Below are 20,808 nucleotides of genomic sequence, written 5' to 3'. Positions count from 1 at the left end.
ACATAATGGAGTCCTGATTAATTCTATGTATTTGATACGTTTGGCTAATTCATATTTAATACTTATCGCCCGGTGCTCTATCATTTCACCTCATTAATTCACTTACGCTTCGGCAGTAAAACCCATTCCCTCCACGGTGTAATCCAACATGTAACTTTGCTCAATCAAGTCATCCAACCTAGCAAAATGACGCTCGTTATATGGAACAATGGAATCAATGATCTTGACGAGACCCTTGATTTCCATCAACTTGGATGGAGGGTTTCTTTCCAACACAACACCCAACAATCTCTGACTGATCTCGAAGAACTTGAAGTTGATATTCCAGTCTCTAATCTTCTTGAACAAGGTCACCAACTGTTCATCGTCCAACTGTGCGATGGTTTCTTCCAATAAAGTGGAACCAATTGGAGATTCGGTGTCTTCATTTTGCTCAATACATGACTTGATCACGTTGTACATTCTCATGGAGTGATTGAGGGTTAAAGCCAACAAGAAAGCATTAGACCAGTCGTTGTTCTGGATATAGTTTGCCAATGTTTGTTCTTGTTCGATTTTATGTTTGTCCTCCTGCTCCTTAAGCTTGATTTCTTCTTCGGTGTTATCTTCCCACTCAATTATCTTACCATCAGCATCTGCAGTGACAAAGATTTGGCCATCCTCCTTGATATCCACCGACCAGATTCTGTTGTCGTGTTGATCGTACGTCCTCAAGACTTCTCCCGATTTGAAGTCCCAAATCTTGACTAAACCATCTGCACCAGTAGAGATGACCTGTGGGCTCAATCTGTTGAAGAACTTGACTCGTTGAATAGAATTGGTATGTCCTTCGAATGTCTTGACACAAGTGAAGTCATTCAATGACCATACCTTAATGGTTTTGTCACCACTACCAGTGACAATATACTTGTCATACTTGTAAAAGTTTATGTCCCACAATCCTCTCTTGTGTCCCTTCAAAACACCGATAGTCTCTCCACTATGAACGTCCCATACCTTGGCTAATTTATCGTAGGAAGCACTTGCAAAGAGTTCGTCATTTGGCGAAATATCGATGGAGTTGATATCCTTGTCATGTGCTCTTCTTGTGTATTCGGATGATTTGACGGTTGTGTTTGGTTGAGATGGAATCTTCCACTTTTTCACAGTTAAGTCGGCAGATCCAGAAATGATGAATTCAGGATAGTCCTTGGATTTGCTCAAACTGACAGCGGTGACTGATCCAGCATGTCCATGGAACAAGGTGTGATGGGTGAAGTCTTGTTCAACCTCATCCCATTTCCAAAGTCTTATTTCATTATCTTTGGAGCCGGTGACAATCCACTTACCGTCACTAGAGACATCAATAGCATTGAGGATGTCCTTGTGCCCCTCGTAAAGTCTTAATTCAAGTGGTCTGGTAGGATCTATGATTCTCAACGAAGGCGAGTTGGTGGCCAAACCGATCAAGTTCTTCTCTGGTCCGACGTATTTGAGGTCAGCAATGATACCATGGTTACCAGCAATTCTCTTGCCAATAGGAATTTCAATCCCACCCTTGTCAAGGTCATGGAACTGGGAGAGATCAAGTTCGACCAAGGTTTGATCACTTATCACCAAGAATAAATCGTTGGTCAGCAACTTTATGACGTCAATGATCATCAATTCTTCATTAGTCTCATATGGTGTGGGTGAAGATGCCAAAAGTTTTCCTGAATTTATGTCCCAGATTCTGAGGGTATTTGAAGAACCAGCGGTGTAAAAGTATTGATTTGATTCTAAGGTAATGAAACCGGCATTTTCGATTTGTTCTTTGATATGGAAGGTGTTGACAGGCTTGAAAGATGGTGCTTTATAGATAATGACGATATTGTCCCTACCACCGGTGATTAAAAATTGACCAGTGGAGTCGAATCCCACACCTCTAACGGCAGAGTTGTGTTCATTGATTGTATGGGTGCATTTTCTCTTGACCAAGTCCCAAACCTTCACAGTACCCATGATGTCACCACTGACTAACTTCCATTCAGTGGAATTTAACTCACCGTGAAATGCCAACGAACACAAAGTGGTACCGTGTCCCTTTAAAGAGTGGGTCACATACCCTCCCTCGATGTCCCAGATGGTAATACTACCATCGGAACCTCCGAATGCAAATAAAGATGAAGTGGTGTCGACAGTTGATATGTATACTGGAGATGACATTTTGAAGTTCTTGGTGACAATTCCTTGTTCCACATCAAAAATACGCAACTGTTGAGACTGGGACAAGATCGCTAAGGTATTTCCATCAGGGGTCATCATTAAACTTGTTATCAATTCTCCATCACCTTCGATCCTGTGGACAATCTCGTTGGTGATGAGGTTGGTTATTATGACATCCTCGTTAATAGGAGTGGCAAGAAGTTCACCACTTTCGGAGACGGTGGCTGAGGTACCACCGATGTAGAAAGGCTCTATGTCCGTGTTCTTGAAGGTAGACTTAAGATCCATGTTGGTGATGATGTAGTGAGTTGAATTTTCAATTTTTGCTGAGATGGAGATGGGATCACGTGCGCGAGAGTGGGACGCATACCGAAGATAGATGATATGGAAGGTATTTAAGAGATAACGGAGAAGAGGAAGCACATGACAGTTCAAGAGCCGCGAAGTAGCCCTGGAGGTGGACTCATTATTATTACTGTAAGATGTGCCATTAAGTAAAAACTTCCACTCGCATGGCGGATACCAGAAGGACAAATACTATGGATTACAGAGTGGCCAGGTACCGTATCCTCTGCTTACGAGACAGCTGAAGTCCCACGGTATTTGTTAGCCAAGGAAGTACAATTTAATACAATTCTGGTGGGAGTTTTCCATAACAGTCGTTAAAAGGATTACGTAATTCATTACATAATAATCTAGTTCGTCTATGCTAATTTATACCAAAGGACTTAGCAGTGTTTTGCATGTATATCTCAATATAGTCCTCTAAACCCTGGCCCTTACCACCATACAGATCTCCTCCCAAATACTGGCGGACTCTAATTGCCAAAAACAAAACACTGCTGATGAACATGGTTGTCTGTATTCTAATGTAGTCGAAGTAATCCCGCAACGAAGGATTCTTAGCAACCTGGGCATTGATCAGTTCCTTGGTCAACAAGTTAATTCTATTGACGGGAGACCCAAATGTTTGGTTCAAGTTCTGTATCATTCTCATTGTTCTAGAGACAAAAATCAACTCCTGAGGAAATGCACTTTCATCTCCGATAAAGTTCTTCATTAATTCATGCATGTCCCGCTTGTCATTGCGAACATCTTTAATCGGCTTAAATGGCTTTAGTTGAATCATTGATGCAAACATCTCTGCAGAATTTATACCCCATTCTTGGGCAATCTGTGCGATTCCCTTATGATTAACCAAAAAAATGTACTTCCAAAGTTTGCAGTACTCTGTTCTGAACTTTTCACTTAATTCAATGTACAAGCCATGGTCCAAGATCACTAATTGTTGCTTGCCATTGGCATCGAACCTTGCCAATAAATTGCCAGGGTGTGGATCAGAATGCACAAATCCGTATTTGAACATTTGTTTTCCGAACACTTGCAAATACTGAGTCATGATCAATTTCAAATCGTAACCCTGATCGAGTAACACATTCTTGTCGGCAAGGGATACGCCTTCTATCCATTCACTAATCAACACTTGTCTCTTGGTGTACTCTGGAAATGACTGAGGAACATAAACATTAACATTACTCAAAGTACTGTCTTCGGCTATCGTTTTTGCTAGCCTTTGCGAGTTACGCATTTCGCATTCAAAATCTGTTTCTTTCAACATCTGATCAGAAACGTACCGGGAAAACATGCTCATAGGTATATCAAAGATCTTTTCGTAAATCCTGGTCACAAACCGGTAAACCATGAGGTCCACAACAATTTGGTTATCAATATAACCATGCTGCACCTTGACAGCCACTTCTTTTCCGTTTTTCAAAGTAGCTTTATAAACCTGCGCTATTGATGCACTGGCAATGGGGACATGGTCGAATTTTGAAAACAATTCCGTTTCGTAGCTGGGGCCGTAGTGCTTTTTGAGAATTGTGTCTATCTGTTCCCAGGGCTCGATGGGAGCGTCGTCGTAAAGCTTGGGGAACTTTTCCTGGTAGGCGAGTGGGAGAATGGCACCCTGGTTAGCAATGGCCTGGCCTAATTTGATGTAGAGACCCTTGTTCGTCTTCAAAAGACGGAGAAGCTCCTCCGAGGTGTGCTCGTGGATATGGTCGAGGTCCTTTGTCTTCGAGCCTATGGCGTACTCATACGCTATCCAAAGCATGATGTAGATGGCTCGCACAGATCTGGTCAACAACGATGAGTAGGCATATCTATCGATCAAGTACACACCGCCTCCGATCGATACCAACACAAGCGAGGCACGAACAAAACGGAACTTTCTAGACGGCTTCGATTTGGGCAACGATCTGGAAATGGTGTGGGTTTGCTGCAAAGAACGCCGACTAGTGGCAAATGCCCGCTGGGAGCACATGTTGGTGAGAGCGCTTGTGCCCCACGAGATGGTGGAGGCCTTGTGTTGGTGGCATGTCCGAAGGGCCAGCGGAAGTGTGCTGGATCTCGACACCAATCGACTTGCTAATCCATAGCTAGAAAGACAAATCATACAATTCAGGAACCGTCGATTGTTGCTTATCGGGATAGGCTGAGATAGGCAGGGAGTTGAGTAGGTGCGGCCAAGAAATCGGCGATGGGGGCCAAGGTGGGTATGGGGAAGCTGTATGCAAGACTGGTGGGGCCTTGAGACGGTGCAGAGGGATCGATGGAGCAGCTGTCACTGGTGGACTCTGGTGTTAGTTGCTAAAACGGTGGAGGAGTGGCCTGCAGATAGTGCTGTCACGTGCCGCATCACCCTGGTGAGATTCAACATCGAACGATTGGGTGATCCTCGCTAACTCACACAACATGATTGGATTAACAAGACAAATCGCCAAAACTGGTGTTCGTGGATACTCGACCGTCGCCACCAGCGGCGCCAGAAAAGTCGGCACCTTCAGAGGCGGCTTTTTGGGCTTCTTGCTCGGGGTCACCGTCACCGGTGCCGGCTCGTACTACTACTTGATTGACGAGTACAAGGTGGCCAACAACGTGATTGTGGCCGACGTGGTCGCTTTGCAGAACTCCATCAACAACTTGGAGAAGCATGTCAAGTCATTGGAGTCCAAGAAGTAGCATGACAGTCTTACGGGATAATGGTGCTAGGGTGGACGGATGGGGTTTCCACTCTATTTATAGTGTAATATATACATGTATGCAATATGTACAGCTGCGAGGCAGTGTAGGCACGGATGGTGGGAATCACCAATTTCTAGATTGGGTTAATTTTCCCAGAGCATTGCAGTAAAGATGGATATTTAGCAATTCATATTGGGAAGGAAGCTGACCACTCCAGATCCATTGGTAGGATGGTGGAGTCAAGCTTGATTATATTCTCAATTGATTAACTGAAGCACCATTTAGTGCACGTTAACTCAATTGGTCCCATTTAACGAGCTGATGTTTAACTCACCAGTAGTCCAAGTTCACTCAATTCGTTCACAGTTCACCACTTGGTCCAAAGGTCTAGTTTTCACTCACTTGAGTTCCGCAATGAATCCCTTGACATCCTTGACCAATGCTTCGAGCTCGTCCTTTTCGATGCTCTCCAAGTCTCCCACAAAGTTGACCTCCAACTTCCTTCCTCCCAACGATCCTCCTTCAACAATGTTGAATTGAACCAACCGGTCGTTCCAGGAGAAATTCATTTGTCTTCGGTAGGTCACATTAATGTAATGGTATCTCACCACCTCGCCATTGATGTTGAAGTCGATGTGGGATGGAATTGACGTTGGAACCTTACCACTGAAGTCAAGCTTAGCATTATGAAGGAAGGTATTGATACCTGGCTGCGACTTGAATCTCGAGTAACGCGAGGGAGTGGAGTTGAGGATATCACTCAAGCTGGTCTCGACATGCTGGTTTTCTTCTTCCACCGATTCTTCCAACAAGTTGCCAGATAATTGACAGGTGATCTTCATATCAGACTTGCTGTTTGGCAAGGAGACGTAGCAATTGTTTTCTCCTTCGACAGTGACAATGTTCATGGTGTCAATATCAGGCTTGGACCTGTCGTTGAGATCAACCCAGATTTCTACCGGAGGGTATTTCATTTGGTTATGGATTTCGCCTTGCTCTTTGGCCTCGATATACGGAGACGGCAAGAACTTCAATTGGATCACGTACGAGTGCGGGTCTTTGTTCAAGAAATGGTTCACTTCCTTGATGGAAAGTTCGGGGTACTCGTATAATGGCAACGACAATACAGCATCATTGACCAACGGTACATTGGAGTTGAACTTGAAGTCCATGTTTTCACTCAAGAGGTCTTTCGAAGGACTCTTTGGCACCAACTCAGAAGACGATTCTCCTTGATAGAGTATGTTCCCCAAAGTTACCGTGAAAATGGGGTTGTTCAACCTGGAATCCGGTAAGCCATTGAGGCGGTCTCTATAAGTGAAATCAGTGATCTTCGAGTAGATATCATCTATATTCTCAGAGATTGACTCAGTCTCTGACTTCTTGCTTTCTAATACCATCTCGTCCTTTGGCTTCTCGTCTCCTAAAATTCCCAATTCGCCCAAAAGCTTCCAGCTTTCGTCTTCTAAGACACTTTCTTCTCGTTCCTGAGGCAATGTCTTTGCTTGCTCAACCTCGCTTTCGTATGATAATCTTTCTCTGCTCAAAGCCTTATCAGAAAAGCGGTGTAAATCGTTCATGAAGGTCTTGTTAGAAATATTACCTTGTTGATTTGAGTTTTTGAGAAGGAACAAGTTTTGATTCCGGTTGTTCCAGCTCAAGGACTCATCATCTTGGTAGGGAATGAAAGACAAGTCCTCTGTGGAATCTGGGAGTACCAAATGGGATTTAGAGTGCTCATTGTAGTTGAGTAGCCATAACAAAAGTCTCTTTGATCTTTTGATTTGGTTGTTATTAAGGGTAATAAGCTCATAGTTATCTTCATCAAGACGGTTGAAGAAAACTTCGGTATTCCTCCCAAGGTCGGCCAATGAAAATTCCCCGAATTTCTTCAAGTAGAATTGCTTGATGATGGAGAGATCAATTTTTTCCTTATGGGTGTTGTTCAATATGGAGCTGAGAATAATTTCGGCGTTGGTGACTTGGTTCGAAGTACCTTGGAACTCGATCTGATCGTCTCTGATATTGAAGGAAAGCTTGATTCCCGATCTTTGCAAGTATTTGATGATATAGCCATTTTCGGATAAGAGCAAAAACAACTGGATTTGGTTCAATTTGATTCTCTTGGTGACAAGAAGGTCTTCCATGGATAACTCGCCTGATGGTTGCACTCCCCAGATCTTGGAGATGATTCTCTCTGCCAAGACTCTCTTGTTGCCTCTGTTTGATTTCTTGAACTTGGAGTACGCTGGTTCCGAGTACATATCGTTCAAGTACTTGGACAACTGCGAGTGTTTGAATGCATCGACCAACTCCAGCTTGAGTTGGTCGTACTTGATCTGACTGAGGGTATTTCCGGTGGGCTTGAAGCTTTCTATTGTGGCTGAGGACGAAGAGGAATTGGTGGTTGGAGTGGACGGATACAAGTCTGAAGTTGCTATGGAAAAGGGTTCTTTGCGCAGATCCTTCGAGGATCTTTCTATATCTTCAACATAACGATTGAATCTCCTGTCTCTGAACTCCTCAGGCCTCAAGAAGATTTGCTTCTTGGTACGGATCGATGCAGTTGGGGCAGCGAGGGAAGAGGTGTCCTTTAGCTGGTCGAGGATTATGGATGGTATAACCGTTTTGTTTGAGAGAACTGCGGCCGTTTGAAGAGACCTCCGAAGCGGTGGTCTGGGTATTCGGGATAGCATGGCTGGTGGTGGTGTAATATCGAATCTGGATTTTCATCTCATCGGGGTCACGTGTGTGGATGGAAATATGGGGAAGATGGGGCGGTTGAATGTGTGGGTCAATGTGTGGGTGAATGGGAGGGAAGGAAGATGGAATAAAGGGCGCTGGATGTGGAAGAAGAAGTGGAGTGACAGGTATGGAAGGGTAGAGGGGTCATTGGCTGAAACGCATTGTCACGTGACCCAATATACTGGGACGCCATGGAGTGATTCTACAGCAGTTCTACTGGGTGTTTCTCTTCCGTCATGACGTCTGATAGGACAAAGAAGCAGGATGCTGTTACAGGAAAATGGGTTGGAATTACTGGAGGTTAGCTACCGCGAAAACATTGCCAACCATCGTTGACAAGAGCGAAGTTAGGGGGTTGAAAATAATAGACTCGGTGCAGTCTTCTGCCCAAACCTGGCCAAGGTCTACCGATCTAGTTGTCCATCGATGATGTAGTTATTTTGTACGCAGAGCTCAGGAAACGTATACAGAACATGTAATTGAGGTTAATGTGAGACTAGTGCCTTGAAAACAATTGGGAGGGGAGGATCACTCAATATTAGCTCCTATATAGAAATACTCCGGTGTTAGTTGGACGAGTATTACTTCAGTTATTATTGTCAAGTTTATCTGTACTCGACATAGCACTGCTCTGGTGTTAGTTGGATAGTATCACTTCAGGTATGATCGTGCTATAATCTAAGTATTAATAGGCTCCACCGTATTCATTTAAAGATCCTTTAATGATGTCTTGAAGTACTATATCTAATAGACCCTCTGATGGCACGTTAGCAGGAAGTTTTACTTACATGTAATCTACTCGATAGACAAACACTTCAAATAGCCGGAAGGGTTCCCTGGGTCTCTCAGTGCTAGAATCCACTTCAAAGTATTAGTTTTCACGCAGTAAGGTATTAATGAAGGAAAATCTTTACAACATGGTCTCTAAGGATCATGCTAGCTGGAAGACGGTTGGACTCCAATTGCACGTGGACTCGAAGGCTGGACACAACTCCAAGTACTTTCCAGAAAGGAACTTCTCTGTTGCTATCCAGACGGATCACTCGCTGTAGAGAGAAATAGTCCATTACAAATCGCTCGCTTAGAAATTGAAAATGTACTGGCCAACACGGTCCCACAGTCCAATATTTACCAATCATTAATCACAGTTCAAGTTACAGTCCAATTCACAGTGCAATTCACAGCCCAATATTCCCACCAATATTCCCACCAATATTCCCACCAATATTCACAATATTCACAATATACCAATCACTGTGGTTCCCTTTTTCCTACGCTTATTAACCATACAACAACATGTTCTGAGCCACATCCCCGTACCTAACCGTGTGGGGTCGGAGGCCGACATCCATCTCTCGCTAGCACCTACATCACCATTCGCTTGGACTCACCCATAGTCATATGCAGGGCACCAACCCCCCAAGGTGCAAACCCAAACCAGCACAACGGAACCAACGGTGGTCAGATCCGTCCCCACACCTTCCGGTAACCGTCCGTCCCCTCCGTCCCCACACCATCATACCCCGTCCCTATCGCTATCAGCAGAGATAACCAACTGTGGCCTCACCAGGAAGGCCACAGCGAGGGTGGCTCTCCGCGAGAAATGGCGTGCCCTCGCCGTCACCTACGCTACAATACTGCCGCAACTTGCCGCACTTTACCGACACCCACCGCCCATCCCCTCGCTAGCCACCACCCCTTTTCGGGCGCGCGCACGGATCGCTCATCGCATTCTCCTGCTGGCGTCACTATCTTTTGTCGCTCGCTTATGTTTACTCCGAAGATGGCTCGCTGCAAAACCGGTTTTTAGGCGGGGGATCGCTAACACTAGCCTGGCTAATGCCGGGCTGACGCCAGGCATCTCTTCGCTATATAAACTGGCTGACACCCCCCCCGATGGACTGTCCACCATCGAGCCTGTCCCATGATCAGAACCCTTCGCCACACCGCCGTGCGTGCCTCCCTCGCCCCTCGCGTCGCTCCTCTGCTCGCTAGCGTGACCAGAGCGTTCCACGAGTCTCCCAACAAGCACAACACCACCTTGGGCAACGTCAACTACCCATCGCCCGTGGCATTGAAGCACGACGCTGCCAGCCTCGAGAAGACCTCCACCGAGTACTTGAAGAACTTCACCAATGGCGAGCTCTTGTCGTACTTTGTCATTGGATTGGCCACCCTCAACAAGCCCATCTTGAACCTCTGCATCAAGATGTTCCCCTACGTGCCCATGCCCATCATCAGGGCATTGGTCTACAAGATCTACTGCGGAGGCGAGACGGTGGAAGAGCTTCCCGTCACCGCAAAAAGATTGACCGAGAGAGGCATCAACAACATGATGCTCTCGTTGACCATCGAAGCCTGCAACGGTAACGACAACGTCGATCCCGACTTCATTGTGGCCGAAACCAAGCGCTCCATCAAGGACATGTTGATCCCCCACACCTTGAACACCATCAAGGAGTCTGGCAAGGACATCAACAGCATTCCCCCTGGTTACGTGGCCTTGAAGCCCACTGGCTTCGTCAAGGACGCTGCTGCCGTGTTGAAGAACTACCAAACCGAAGAGTACGCTGCCAAGTTCGACGCTTTGGTCGCCAAGGCCGAGGAGGTCTGTGGCACCATCTACGAAGCCAACAAGAACTTGGCCCTCGAGCACCCCGAAAGAACCGCCCCCTTCGTGGTCGCTGTCATTGACGCCGAAAAGCACGAGTTGCAGGAAGGTGTCTACGAATTGCAGAGAAGATTGTACGCCAAGTTCAACAAGCCAAACATGCCTGTGTCCATTGTCGGCACCTTGCAAATGTACTTGAGTCAATCCTCGGAATTGTTGGCATTGGAAGAAAAGTTGGCTAGAGAAAACAACTATAGATTGGGTATTAAATTGGTTAGAGGAGCATACATCCACTCCGAAAAGAACAGACAGGAAATCATCCACTCCACCAAGGAGAACACCGATGAGAACTACAACCAAGGCATGACTTACTGCATTGACTCCATTTTGTCCGACTCCGGTAACGGCAACTTGATTGGCCACTTGGTTGTTGCTTCCCACAACGATGTCTCCTTGACCTTGGCCACCCATGCGTTGGCCAACGAAGCCTACCAAGGAAACAAGAACAGAAACAACATCGTTTTGGGTCAATTGTTGGGTATGGCCGACAACATCACCCACAACTTGATCAAGAACTACAAGGTCGACAACATCATCAAGTACGTCGCCTGGGGTCCACCATTGGAAACCAAGGAGTACTTGTTGAGAAGATTGGAAGAAAACGGTGATGCTGTCAAGAACGACAATGGATGGCCATTGGTCAAGGCTGTTACTCAAGTCTTGAGTAAGAGATTGATTGGTGCTTAAGTACAATCAGCTGGTATTAGGGATGGTTCGCTCCATCGTTTTGTATTATATCCCTCACCACAATCTCTGCATTTATAGTTATATTAATGAATTAATGATCTTTATACAAAAGGACTTTCAATTGTAAAAAATACTTGTTTAGCTCACCTCTAGAATATGGACTCAACAATCAACCCACTAACCACGAATTGCCAATTCTAGAACCAGGTCTACAATTAATCCACTTACACCATGTTTTATTATTGTCTATGAAAGTCTAGCTGATCGTATAGATGGGACTGTTCCAAATATAGCCACTTATCACACATTGCACCACCCACTCCCAGTCAATTACTCCAAAGTTGATCAGGTCAGATTGAGTCGCCACGTCACCATTTCTCCTGGTTCTTCCTTTCTTTCGTTCTTTCTTTGGCTTTTGCATACCCTGTAACTTTTCACTTACCGTTCCACCATCATCATATATCAAAATATCACGCTCTCCAGCATCATTCAATTCCTTTAAATAATCAAAAACATCTTCATGCTTTGCACAGTACTTCAACGATTTTGATCCGAGTGTGTAGAATATAAACTTGCAGGTCTCCAAGGTATTTCCATTGGCCCTGTTATTGAGCACAACGATGTTGAATCTGCGTAACAAGTGGCCGTTGTTGTGAAGTTGGTCAACCAATTTTTCTTCATTCTCGTAGTTTCTTCTGAAGCTAAACACATCTAAGCTCTTCACCGAACTCAATGCTTTAGATTGCCCTGCTGGTAGAAGGTAAACCGGCCACTCATTCAACGAGGTCTTGCCTTCGACGCAATCCACGATAAATGAATCAGAAAGGATAGGCCATCCCAATGCCAACGCCTGCAAATATTTGGCACTGCGACAGTAATTATTGGATATCATACATCCAAAGGTGAATTGGTCCAATTTATCAGAAGTGAGGGTCAATTGCCCATTTGAATCACTGGTGTAATCGAAGAGTTCATTAAGTCCTTCGTCAATTAGGGTTCCTCCATTCTCTTCGATCAATGCCTGTATTTGGTCCTTCCTTTCTCCATCAATCGAGGTTATGCAAAATAATTGGTTGATGAATAAAGATTTCTTGACAACCAGTACAACCGGTCCAGCAGTTGAAACTAGGCTCTCTTTCTCAATATGACTGCGCGATGGATTGGATACGGCTCTAGCAGGCTGGGTTCTCTGCCTTTGAGTTCTAGTTTGTGCTCTTTGAGCACGACGGCTAGGAAGATGCTCATCTCCTGAATTTCCCGAAATATTCAATACCAAGCCATATCTCTCCTGATGTAATATCCAATCAGAAAATTCCATATAGCAATCACTCAAAGGAACTCCAATTTCAGCACTTGATTTGGTACTTTGTTTATCAATGTAAACATAATTATAGCCTCGAATACACTGAATCAGATCTCCGTCGGTCCTAGACAATCCAGTGACTCTAAACTTGGAAGTGGATGTTCTTATCCTGATGGTATCACCAATTCTGATATCAAGGAGATACAAGTCTGAATTGTTGATATTATACAAACCCTCAGAGAATTCAACCACCAGTTGGTCTATTCCTCTCTGAACAATTTTACCTGTGTAAACTTTTAAGTTGTATGTTCCCCAGATACTATCAGGATTTTTGATACTACTCTCACGTAACGTAGACAGTAGCTCCTTACGTAAAATAGGATTAGAGATGGGCTTTTCAAGAGAATTAATTTGTGACTGTGATTCTATGATTAGTTTCCTTTTTCTTCTGGTGATTTTGGGCAATTCAATTCCTGTTTCATTAATGTCAGACATATCCGATCCATCGCTTTCTTCTTCAAAGACGTTGTTCTCCTTTGTAGGTGAAGACCTTGGGGGTAATTGTAGAAAGTCGGTCACTTTAACCACTGGCGAGGACTCAACAATTTCGCTTGCCGATTCAAGCACCACTGGATCACTTTTAGGATGTATGACCATACTCGATAATTTGGAAGTATTGCTTGAAATGTTAAAAGACTTGAATTGGTGCAATGTGGGTTTGGTAGGACTAGAAACCAATGGCGAGTTGGCTCGGAGCTTTCTTCTCTTATGGGTGAAGACGCTGTCGTCGTATTGATGCTCCAAAACAGTCATATCTTCGTCATCATTCATTCTCTCATCGTCCGTCCTCACCTCCTCACCTTCTCTGAAGCTTCTCAGACCAGTCGAGAATTCGTCCTCTGGAGATTCTTTTGGCGATAGTCCCAAATCAGACTGCTCCTGGGTGTTGAGAACTTGTCTATGTGCCACTTTTGGTTCATCATAGCCAGCGCCTTGAGACTCTATACTGCTTGGCTTTGAGAATGGGATGACTTCATTCTGCAGTTCATGTTGGTCTCGATCAATTTGTTGTGAAGAGCCTGGGGTAATGACTTGTGTTGGATTTGTACCTGTGCTTCTGCCATTGGAAGTGGTTACATGGGAAACACGTTCATGGGACTCCGAGTCGTAAGAGGGTATTATTTTTTGGGTATCATCTAAGATTCCTCGGTAAATGTCTTCTATTGCTTCAGAAAAATTGGAGAAGCCTGTATTTTCATGTGGTTGTGGTTGGGATTGTGACTCAGAAATCGGAGATGCCACTGCAATCTGGCTTGGGATCTTCTGAGTATGTTCATCATCTGTAACGGCAGCTTGAATCTTTTGTGTGTCGTGAATCTTCTGGGTATCTTCAAGATTCCCAGGGCCAGGAAATGCTTGTAGGGAGTCCAACTTTTGGGTCTGCTGTGTCGCTGAGGGCTTTGGGGATGCAATCTTTTGGGTCTCTTGGAGCTCCGCGGCTGTTTGTGGATGCTGTAACTTCGTTTCAGTTATACCCCGAGCCTCCTCTTGTTCTGGTGCTGTTTGGGTATTGATCTTTTGGGTGTCCTCAATATCTTGTGGTATGAACAGGCGGTTAGCGCCAGGACCGTGACGCTGGGAGATTTGGTGGCTGATTGGCTGGGTGTCCGCTGCCAATGGGGGATCGTTGTATTCTGGTGCAAATAACAGCGCCTGGGTGCTCTGGGAGTCTTGATTGGGCCCCGGTCGTATTCTCTGGGTTTCTTGTCCTAAAACGCCAGCAGTTTCAAGGATTGTGGTTTCGTTGAAGGGACCACCATCGCCAATCGAACGGTTGGGAGACTGCATTGCAAAACTGCAGTCTGGCTGGGTTTCTGTATTCTTTGATGGAGGTTGGCTGTCATGGTCGTCACTGGCAAAAACAAGGCTGTTGTTGTAGTCATCCTGGAGCCTGCTAGTGTCGTAGTGGTTCGACGCCGGGTCTAGACTAGGCGGGTCTAGTAGGTTGCTTGAGACCATAGGGCATGGATTTAAGTAGGTGGGTATATATTTCAGGTATGGTTCCGCGCTAGAAGTGTGGAGGTGCAAAATGTCTGGATGGATTGAGAGTACGTAATGACTGGGAGAACGTATGGACGGTCGGGTTAGTGAGGCGTGTAGGGGTATGGTAGTAAGGATGCTATAGGCGAAATGGCTTAATAATTGCCGTGGAGTAGGTTGGAGGAAGTAATTATTTCATGACTAGAATCGATTGGTGGCAGTTATTATCTGCAAATTCTGACCAGATGGAAGTGGAATGATGATAATTCTCCAATTACTGAAAAATTATGACAATGAAGTAGAAACTCGATCTTTTGGTAATTTTCTATCTAAAAGGTATTGCCATTTAGAAGCCAGATGATGCACCATTAGGTAGAATCATTTTACCACCTGGTGTAGATTTAACCTGATACACAAGGCATTCGGTGCTGCTACAGAGGACGCCGATATACTCTAGTTGGAAAAAAGAGATAAATTTTCACAAAGGACTCGACTGACAATAATTTCATCTCTTTTATTTAGATAATAGATTTTGTGCTTTTGGAAATATATTAACAAACACAGCTTTGAAAAATGTTATTTTCCGACTACCTGTCGAATGGGCTCGTTTTACATATCTAAAGGTAAAGTTTTGGATTATTAGGTCTGTATTATTTAGCTAGTTATATATATTTCTGCTCACGCTGACCTAGAGTATCCGGCAAAATGCTGCGGGAGCAGATAATCATTATCTCGAAGAAAAGCAAGCAGCTCTCTGAGAGAGCATTTGGTACCCCATTATCTAGGTGGCATGAATGTGGTGCAACAATATTATTCATTCTCGGATGTTGCTGATAATTTCAAATTCACAGACTGTCATACAAATCATAGATAATGATACAGGAATATTTACTTAATATACAATGCAATGAATGGAATGCCCTATTGAAGCTGGGACATGATCTGGCTCAATTCGTTGCCACCAGCCAAGCTCAGGTTCTTCAAAAAGTCCATTGGATACTCGGTTGGGGCTGGAGTATTGGATCCCGCTGGACGGTATTCTTTCTTCACTGAATACAACGCAAAAAGTCCGATCCTTAAATCGGCCCTTTGGCTCAGGAGATAATAGGGCAAGTGCTCATCTCTAAAATCTACCGGAATAAGGTAGGCGTCCTTAACGAACCATGGTTTGTCTGACAATACACCCACCTTATTCTTTATGAGTAGATACTTGTAGAGCTTTTGGAACTGCTCATCGTCGTGTTTCGATGGCTTAAGTTCAACGAGATATAGATTTCTACTGCTGGTGATTTTGTTCAAATAGGCATCAGCCTTTTGACGGTCCAACCTTCCCTCAACAAAGTAGGAATCCTGAGTTAAAATATCGGAACATATCGATGTGTGAAGTTTCAATTCGTCTCTAGAGGCAAATTCGTCGTAGTCGGGACTAGAGTAAAATTCGCCGTACCCTTCAAATGACGCAAAATCGGGGAAAGTGATTCTTCCGGTCCATACTTTGAGGTTATTACGACTATCGGGGGCTTTCGCCTTTGCATTACCTGTCAAGATTGGATATAAATCGTCTTCAGAAACATTTTCATGAACATGCTCAAGATCCAGCGATTCAGAGGACTTGGCATCAACCTTTTCACTGTTTTCGGTTTCAGCTGACACCACATCCTGGACCTCGTCGTCATCATCATCATCATCCTCTATACGGGGGTTCATGTTGAGGTAGCTGTTTTTTCTATTCTCAATGGCTCTCTGTTCTTCTTCGCTGATTTCTTTTTCCTTTTCGAATATTCTGTGGTCCACGGTTTTAGTTGTGATATTCAGATCTATGTCATCAAGGTGGTCGTTCTCGTTCTCTCTGATAATGTCACCCTTGTGCGTTCTCCTCACTATATCTGAGGGCTCGTTGGCGGTCAAGATAATGTTCTTGATGTTTCCCCGTACTTTTTCTTCGACTTTCTCAATGTCTCGGTTGATTTCCTTAGGAGTCTTTTTGACCAAATCTTCAAACGTCAAAGTGCCCTCCAACAATTCCTTCATAAAATGCTTTTTGAGGATGAACAATATTCTTCTTCCTCCTTCGGTGTACTTCTTATCGGGATATGTCTTGAAAATAATTTCCTCAATCTCAAGAGCCCACTTAGCGGCAAGATCCTCGTTTTGCTGGTCGGTCTTGTCGTTTTGGAAGCTCTTTTTGAAGTAGCTGAAAAATGCCTTAGCAGTGCTCAACCGATGGTCTGATTTGAGGGATGCAGTGATACTGGCAAGTCCATGGAGAACTTCCTGTTTATTCTGATCTGCGCCACTAGAGCTGGTGGCGATGCCACCTCCTTTGCCCTTCGCGCTAGCTGTGGCCTGGGAAGAAGAACTCTTCTTGTATAGGTCCGGGTTACACACATTACATTGATAGTTATCGGGTATAGACTTATTGGAGTTGTATCCCATGCATTTGGCGTGCTGCCAGGTGTTACAGTCGTCACATTGTATGAATGTTCCTCCTGTGTCTGTTTCTTCGTTGTAGTTCTCTTGGGTGGTTCCACAGGGAAGACACCGGACCACCTCCTCGTCCTGGTTTTGTTGGAGGTAATCCGCATCGTCGTCCACTTTGACTCGCTTTAGGTCCTGGGGGTCTATTGTCTTCTCGTCGTAGAGGTACAGGTCCAAATCTCGCTTGGAGTGCTTGCCCTTGTTGGCTCTGGCAGATCTCCTCTCAGACATGGATGGTTGCTACTGTGTGGTGGTTATGGCGGGACGGGTGTTTTGACAAGATTGCTGGGTGGTACTTGTGGGTAATGGTTTGACTTGCTTGCTAGAGGACCTGGTGGTGGTGGGTGGTGGGAGGTCGGACTTTGTCGTTGAAGAATGATAAATGTTGTGAGATGATCAGTGTAGCCGATTGAACGCACACGACCAGCGGTAGGGAGGCTAGCGAGGGGGCTAGGAAGAGCGCTGGAGGGATGAAAATAGAGGCAATAGTCACTGGAAATACGTACTGGCAGCAGAAGCAGCTAAGAAGTAGTCTACAAGCTGCATAGGCTGGAAAATTGATCGTCTACGCTGATTTTGAAAGGATTGTGGCTCCCCATGAAATGGGGCTATTGCTCACCGTAGCGGGAAGTTCTCCGCACTTAGCGAGACTTGTTAGAACGGCGGTGCTACTCCTAGCGGGAACTTCGAGCGTCCCACTACTATGCTGGAGACTATTTATCCACGGATAACCAGAGCCAGAATGCTAGTCTGTGTGATCATATCAAGTCAGTTGTTCCGTCAAGGCAAGTACAAGGTATTGGGTAATCATCTACTCAAGAAATAATTTAAGCATTGCTCTCAAATTTACGCCAGGGACGCTTGTTCCAACTATCGTATCTCCAGTGGCACACTCTAAATTCCTTTAGTAGCCCCTTTATATATATGTATAATTTATTAGTAAAATTAATATATCTTACTACCAATTGATCTCCCCGCTAGACTACACCAGTTTGTCTCATATTTATTCACAGTTCGCTCTGCGACTATAAACCCTTAATTAAAGCCATCAATTCATTATCGTCACCCAAAACCTCTTCGACGTCTGCCAAAGCATGCTCGCTGAAAAGCCCTGATTTGGTGGGCCGGAATCCCTCAGAAACCGCTTCCACAATCGACGCCTTTCTACGCTTGAGCTTGGAGTTTTCCTTCTTGATAGTTCCAGAACCATAAGAAGAAGTGGAGGAGTTTCGTCTGGGTTTTTTGGGTTTGGAGACCGAATTTCTCTTGGGGGGAGCAGTCCCACCAGCACTGGGAGATGGACCATGGTTAGTCAACGAATACCTCCTCTTGTTGAAGTCGTTGTTCGATTTGCTGGTGTGGTTGTAGTGGGAGGTGACGTTTTCGGCATGAATAATCGAGTTCTGCAACACCGATTTGTTACGGAACGCTCCCAATGGCACCAGATTCTTTTGGTTGTTGAAGTCTCTCCAAATCCGTACATCATTCTCGTCGTCGTCATCCAACTCGCTGATGTTTAACAACTCGTCCAAGCCGAGGGCCAGGTCTGAAGTGGTTCCAGTGCCAGCATTTGCAACCGATACCCCCGGCAATTTCTTGGGTTTTGACCGTGGTTCGAGTTGCTTGGAATTCAATGTTCGGGTAGATAATCCGTCGATAATTCCAAACGGTTTGCTGTCGATAGCCACCCAGGTTCCTAGCACTGGAGGCCTGTAGTCTGCGGTTTTGGACGACAATACTTCTTTGGCCATTTTGGAACCCAATTTGGATTTGTTGGAGGACTTTGGAAGCGAAAGATCCACATCAGTGGACTCACCACTGTCATAATCGTTCTCCACGAGCGACTCTTCCACGTACGGCTTTCTGTGGTGAAGATCAAGTCTTTTCTCAGCCGAATCTGTGCTTTCGTCTTGTACATTGCTCTCCTTGGTAGGGGCCCATTCTTCCTCTCCGCTGCTGCCGTCTGAGCTGAAGAAATAGTTCCAAAGGTATGAGTCGTCGTCGTCGTCGCTGCCGTGGCTGCCCTTTCTCTTGTTCTTCTTGGCTTTGGACGATTTGGAGCTCCCGAGACTCTCGTAGATGGGCTCATTGAAATCAATGAAGTCGTCATAGACGTCCTCCTCATCATCTTCCTCGTCGTCGTCCTCACTTTCGCTTTCGTATTGTAGAACTTGTTTTGGGTCGTTGTTGAGATTGAACGAGTCAAGCATTGAGTTTCTCGAGACCTCACTGAGATCATAATCTTCGATATCAATTCCTTCGTCGTCAAATCCGTTGTTTTCAAACTCGTTGACCAAGAACTTTTCCTCTTCCATAAGAAAAGGGTCGTTTTCGTCGTCCTCGAGCGATCCGATGGAATTGTGACGGAGATCCTGATCCTTGGTGCTGTCATTCAAGAATTCGTCCATGCCATTATCTGCCTGCAAGGTGGCCAAAAGCTCGTTGTCGTCTATTTCATAATCATCGTCCGAGTTTAATTCGTCCTCCTTGATTTTGGGCACCTGGATCAACGAATCGAACTCGAAGTCCAAGGGAGTATTTGATGTCAAGCCGTCCTGAGCTTCAGGAGACAATTCCTCTCCGATATCCTCGTCTGCTGATTCTGGATCAGGGTTGATCTGCTCTAGCACCTGTTCGTCCTCGCTTTCTGGCTTGTCGTCGAATTCGAACTTAAAGTTGATATCTTCTGGCAAGACAGCCTCTGATTTTCTTCTTCCAAACGGCTTGGAGACGGATGCTTTGCGGTTTGTGGATTTGGGCTTGGAAACTGTCTTCGAGCCTCCACGCTTGGTCAATGCTACGAGGTCAGAAATGTCGACCTCAGATCCAGATTCAAACACCAGCTCGCCGGAGCTGGACTCATCGTCGTCGTCATCATCAACATTGTTCTGGATGTTCTTTCTTTGCTGCTTGGATAAGCCCTTCATAGCTCTCACTGCCTTCATGGAGTTGGCCTTGCGTTCAGCCTGGAGTTTCACGAAGTCGAGGTCGGAGTCTGACGAAGACGACCCGGAATCTGAGTCGTCAGAATCGTCAGAAGAGGCCTCACCATCGTCTGAGTCGGACACAGCCTGCTCAGACTTCCATGTCTTCTTGGGGGTTCTTTTGCGGGCGTAGATGTTGGTCTTTCTGCCGTAGTTCTTCGACAGCTTGCCTGCGGTCTTTGCACCCGAATTGCGGGCAAACTTCTGGACATCCTCGTCAGACACTGCTGTCAAGGAGGACTCGGAGTCGTCGGAGTCGTTGAAGCGTGGCTCGTCCGAGGACGAGTCTATGATACTGAATCTGCGCTGGGGAGCAGCCGCAAGGTCCTTGTAGGCGTAGCTGCCTACCCTCTTGCCAGCGAGCTTCTTGTCAGTTCTGAACGGGACCTTGGTGGGTCTCGGAGCACCTGCCGATTTTCTGGGACTTTTGGCCATGCTAAATTCAACACCTTCTTATGAAACGCTGATGTTTGAGTGTATGGTAGAAGTTGTCAAAAGTGTACATAGTCTGATGGGATTGCCAGAATCTCACGAAGAACTGATCAGGGTATACGGGAGTATACAGAATGGGTGGATGCTGGAAAGGTTCCAGAGATCAGGGTTTGGCTGGAGAGGTTCCAGGAACAGTAAGGATGGTACTGGAGGCTAACAGTTTCCAGGGCAATAAATGGGATAATGTGGATTCAGTCTCT

At 45.3% G+C, this 20,808-nt stretch overlaps 8 protein-coding genes across 8 annotated transcripts; 2 read left to right on the top strand and 6 right to left on the bottom strand.

Moving 5' to 3' along the window:
* Positions 1-102: 102 nt before the first annotated feature.
* UTP13 (Utp13p) lies at positions 103-2,472 on the bottom strand (the record flags this gene model as incomplete). The annotated part of the gene is made up of 1 exon (XM_020206852.1): positions 103-2,472. The coding sequence occupies one exon, from the start codon at positions 2,470-2,472 to the stop codon at positions 103-105; it is 2,370 nt and encodes a 789-aa protein (XP_020063790.1).
* Positions 2,473-2,893: 421 nt separating this feature from the next.
* On the bottom strand, positions 2,894-4,562 carry CANTADRAFT_90972 (uncharacterized protein; the record flags this gene model as incomplete). Its single annotated transcript, XM_020211756.1, has 2 exons — positions 2,894-4,411; positions 4,506-4,562. The coding sequence occupies 2 exons, from the start codon at positions 4,560-4,562 to the stop codon at positions 2,894-2,896; spliced, it is 1,575 nt and encodes a 524-aa protein (XP_020063789.1).
* Positions 4,563-4,938: 376 nt separating this feature from the next.
* Positions 4,939-5,205, top strand: CANTADRAFT_53506 (uncharacterized protein; the record flags this gene model as incomplete). Its single annotated transcript, XM_020210222.1, has 1 exon — positions 4,939-5,205. One exon carries the CDS (start codon positions 4,939-4,941, stop codon positions 5,203-5,205), a length of 267 nt encoding a protein of 88 aa, XP_020063788.1.
* Positions 5,206-5,606: 401 nt separating this feature from the next.
* On the bottom strand, positions 5,607-7,904 carry CANTADRAFT_7016 (uncharacterized protein; the record flags this gene model as incomplete). Its single annotated transcript, XM_020211038.1, has 1 exon — positions 5,607-7,904. One exon carries the CDS (start codon positions 7,902-7,904, stop codon positions 5,607-5,609), a length of 2,298 nt encoding a protein of 765 aa, XP_020063787.1.
* A 1,973-nt stretch (positions 7,905-9,877) lies between these two features.
* On the top strand, positions 9,878-11,311 carry PUT1 (proline dehydrogenase; the record flags this gene model as incomplete). The annotated part of the gene is made up of 1 exon (XM_020211037.1): positions 9,878-11,311. One exon carries the CDS (start codon positions 9,878-9,880, stop codon positions 11,309-11,311), a length of 1,434 nt encoding a protein of 477 aa, XP_020063786.1.
* Positions 11,312-11,529: 218 nt separating this feature from the next.
* On the bottom strand, positions 11,530-14,893 carry RAD9 (chromatin-binding protein). The gene has a single exon (XM_020207846.1). It carries the CDS (start codon positions 14,631-14,633, stop codon positions 11,568-11,570), a length of 3,066 nt encoding a protein of 1,021 aa, XP_020063785.1. The 5' UTR covers positions 14,634-14,893; the 3' UTR covers positions 11,530-11,567.
* Positions 14,894-15,296: 403 nt separating this feature from the next.
* On the bottom strand, positions 15,297-17,486 carry CANTADRAFT_26671 (uncharacterized protein). The gene has a single exon (XM_020207844.1). The coding sequence runs from the start codon at positions 17,361-17,363 to the stop codon at positions 15,576-15,578; it is 1,788 nt and encodes a 595-aa protein (XP_020063784.1). The 5' UTR covers positions 17,364-17,486; the 3' UTR covers positions 15,297-15,575.
* A 671-nt stretch (positions 17,487-18,157) lies between these two features.
* On the bottom strand, positions 18,158-18,967 carry IFH1 (Ifh1p; the record flags this gene model as incomplete). Its single annotated transcript, XM_020208841.2, has 2 exons — positions 18,158-18,365; positions 18,456-18,967. Coding segments are annotated over 2 exons (720 nt in total), but the record flags the coding sequence as incomplete, so codon positions are not given.
* Positions 18,968-20,808: the final 1,841 nt, after the last annotated feature.

The sequence above is a fragment of the Suhomyces tanzawaensis genome (assembly GCF_001661415.1).
Source record: "Suhomyces tanzawaensis NRRL Y-17324 unplaced genomic scaffold CANTAscaffold_5, whole genome shotgun sequence".
NCBI classification, from domain to species: Eukaryota; Fungi; Ascomycota; class Pichiomycetes; order Serinales; family Debaryomycetaceae; genus Suhomyces; species Suhomyces tanzawaensis.
Note: the sequence above shows the minus strand (reverse complement) of the source record. Positions and strands in the feature narration are given on the sequence as shown.

Coding starts and splice junctions, on each gene's coding strand:
- RAD9 (XM_020207846.1), bottom strand. CDS start 14,633: ATGGTCTCAAGCAACCTACTAGACCCGCCTAGTCTAGACCCGGCGTCG.
- CANTADRAFT_26671 (XM_020207844.1), bottom strand. CDS start 17,363: ATGTCTGAGAGGAGATCTGCCAGAGCCAACAAGGGCAAGCACTCCAAG.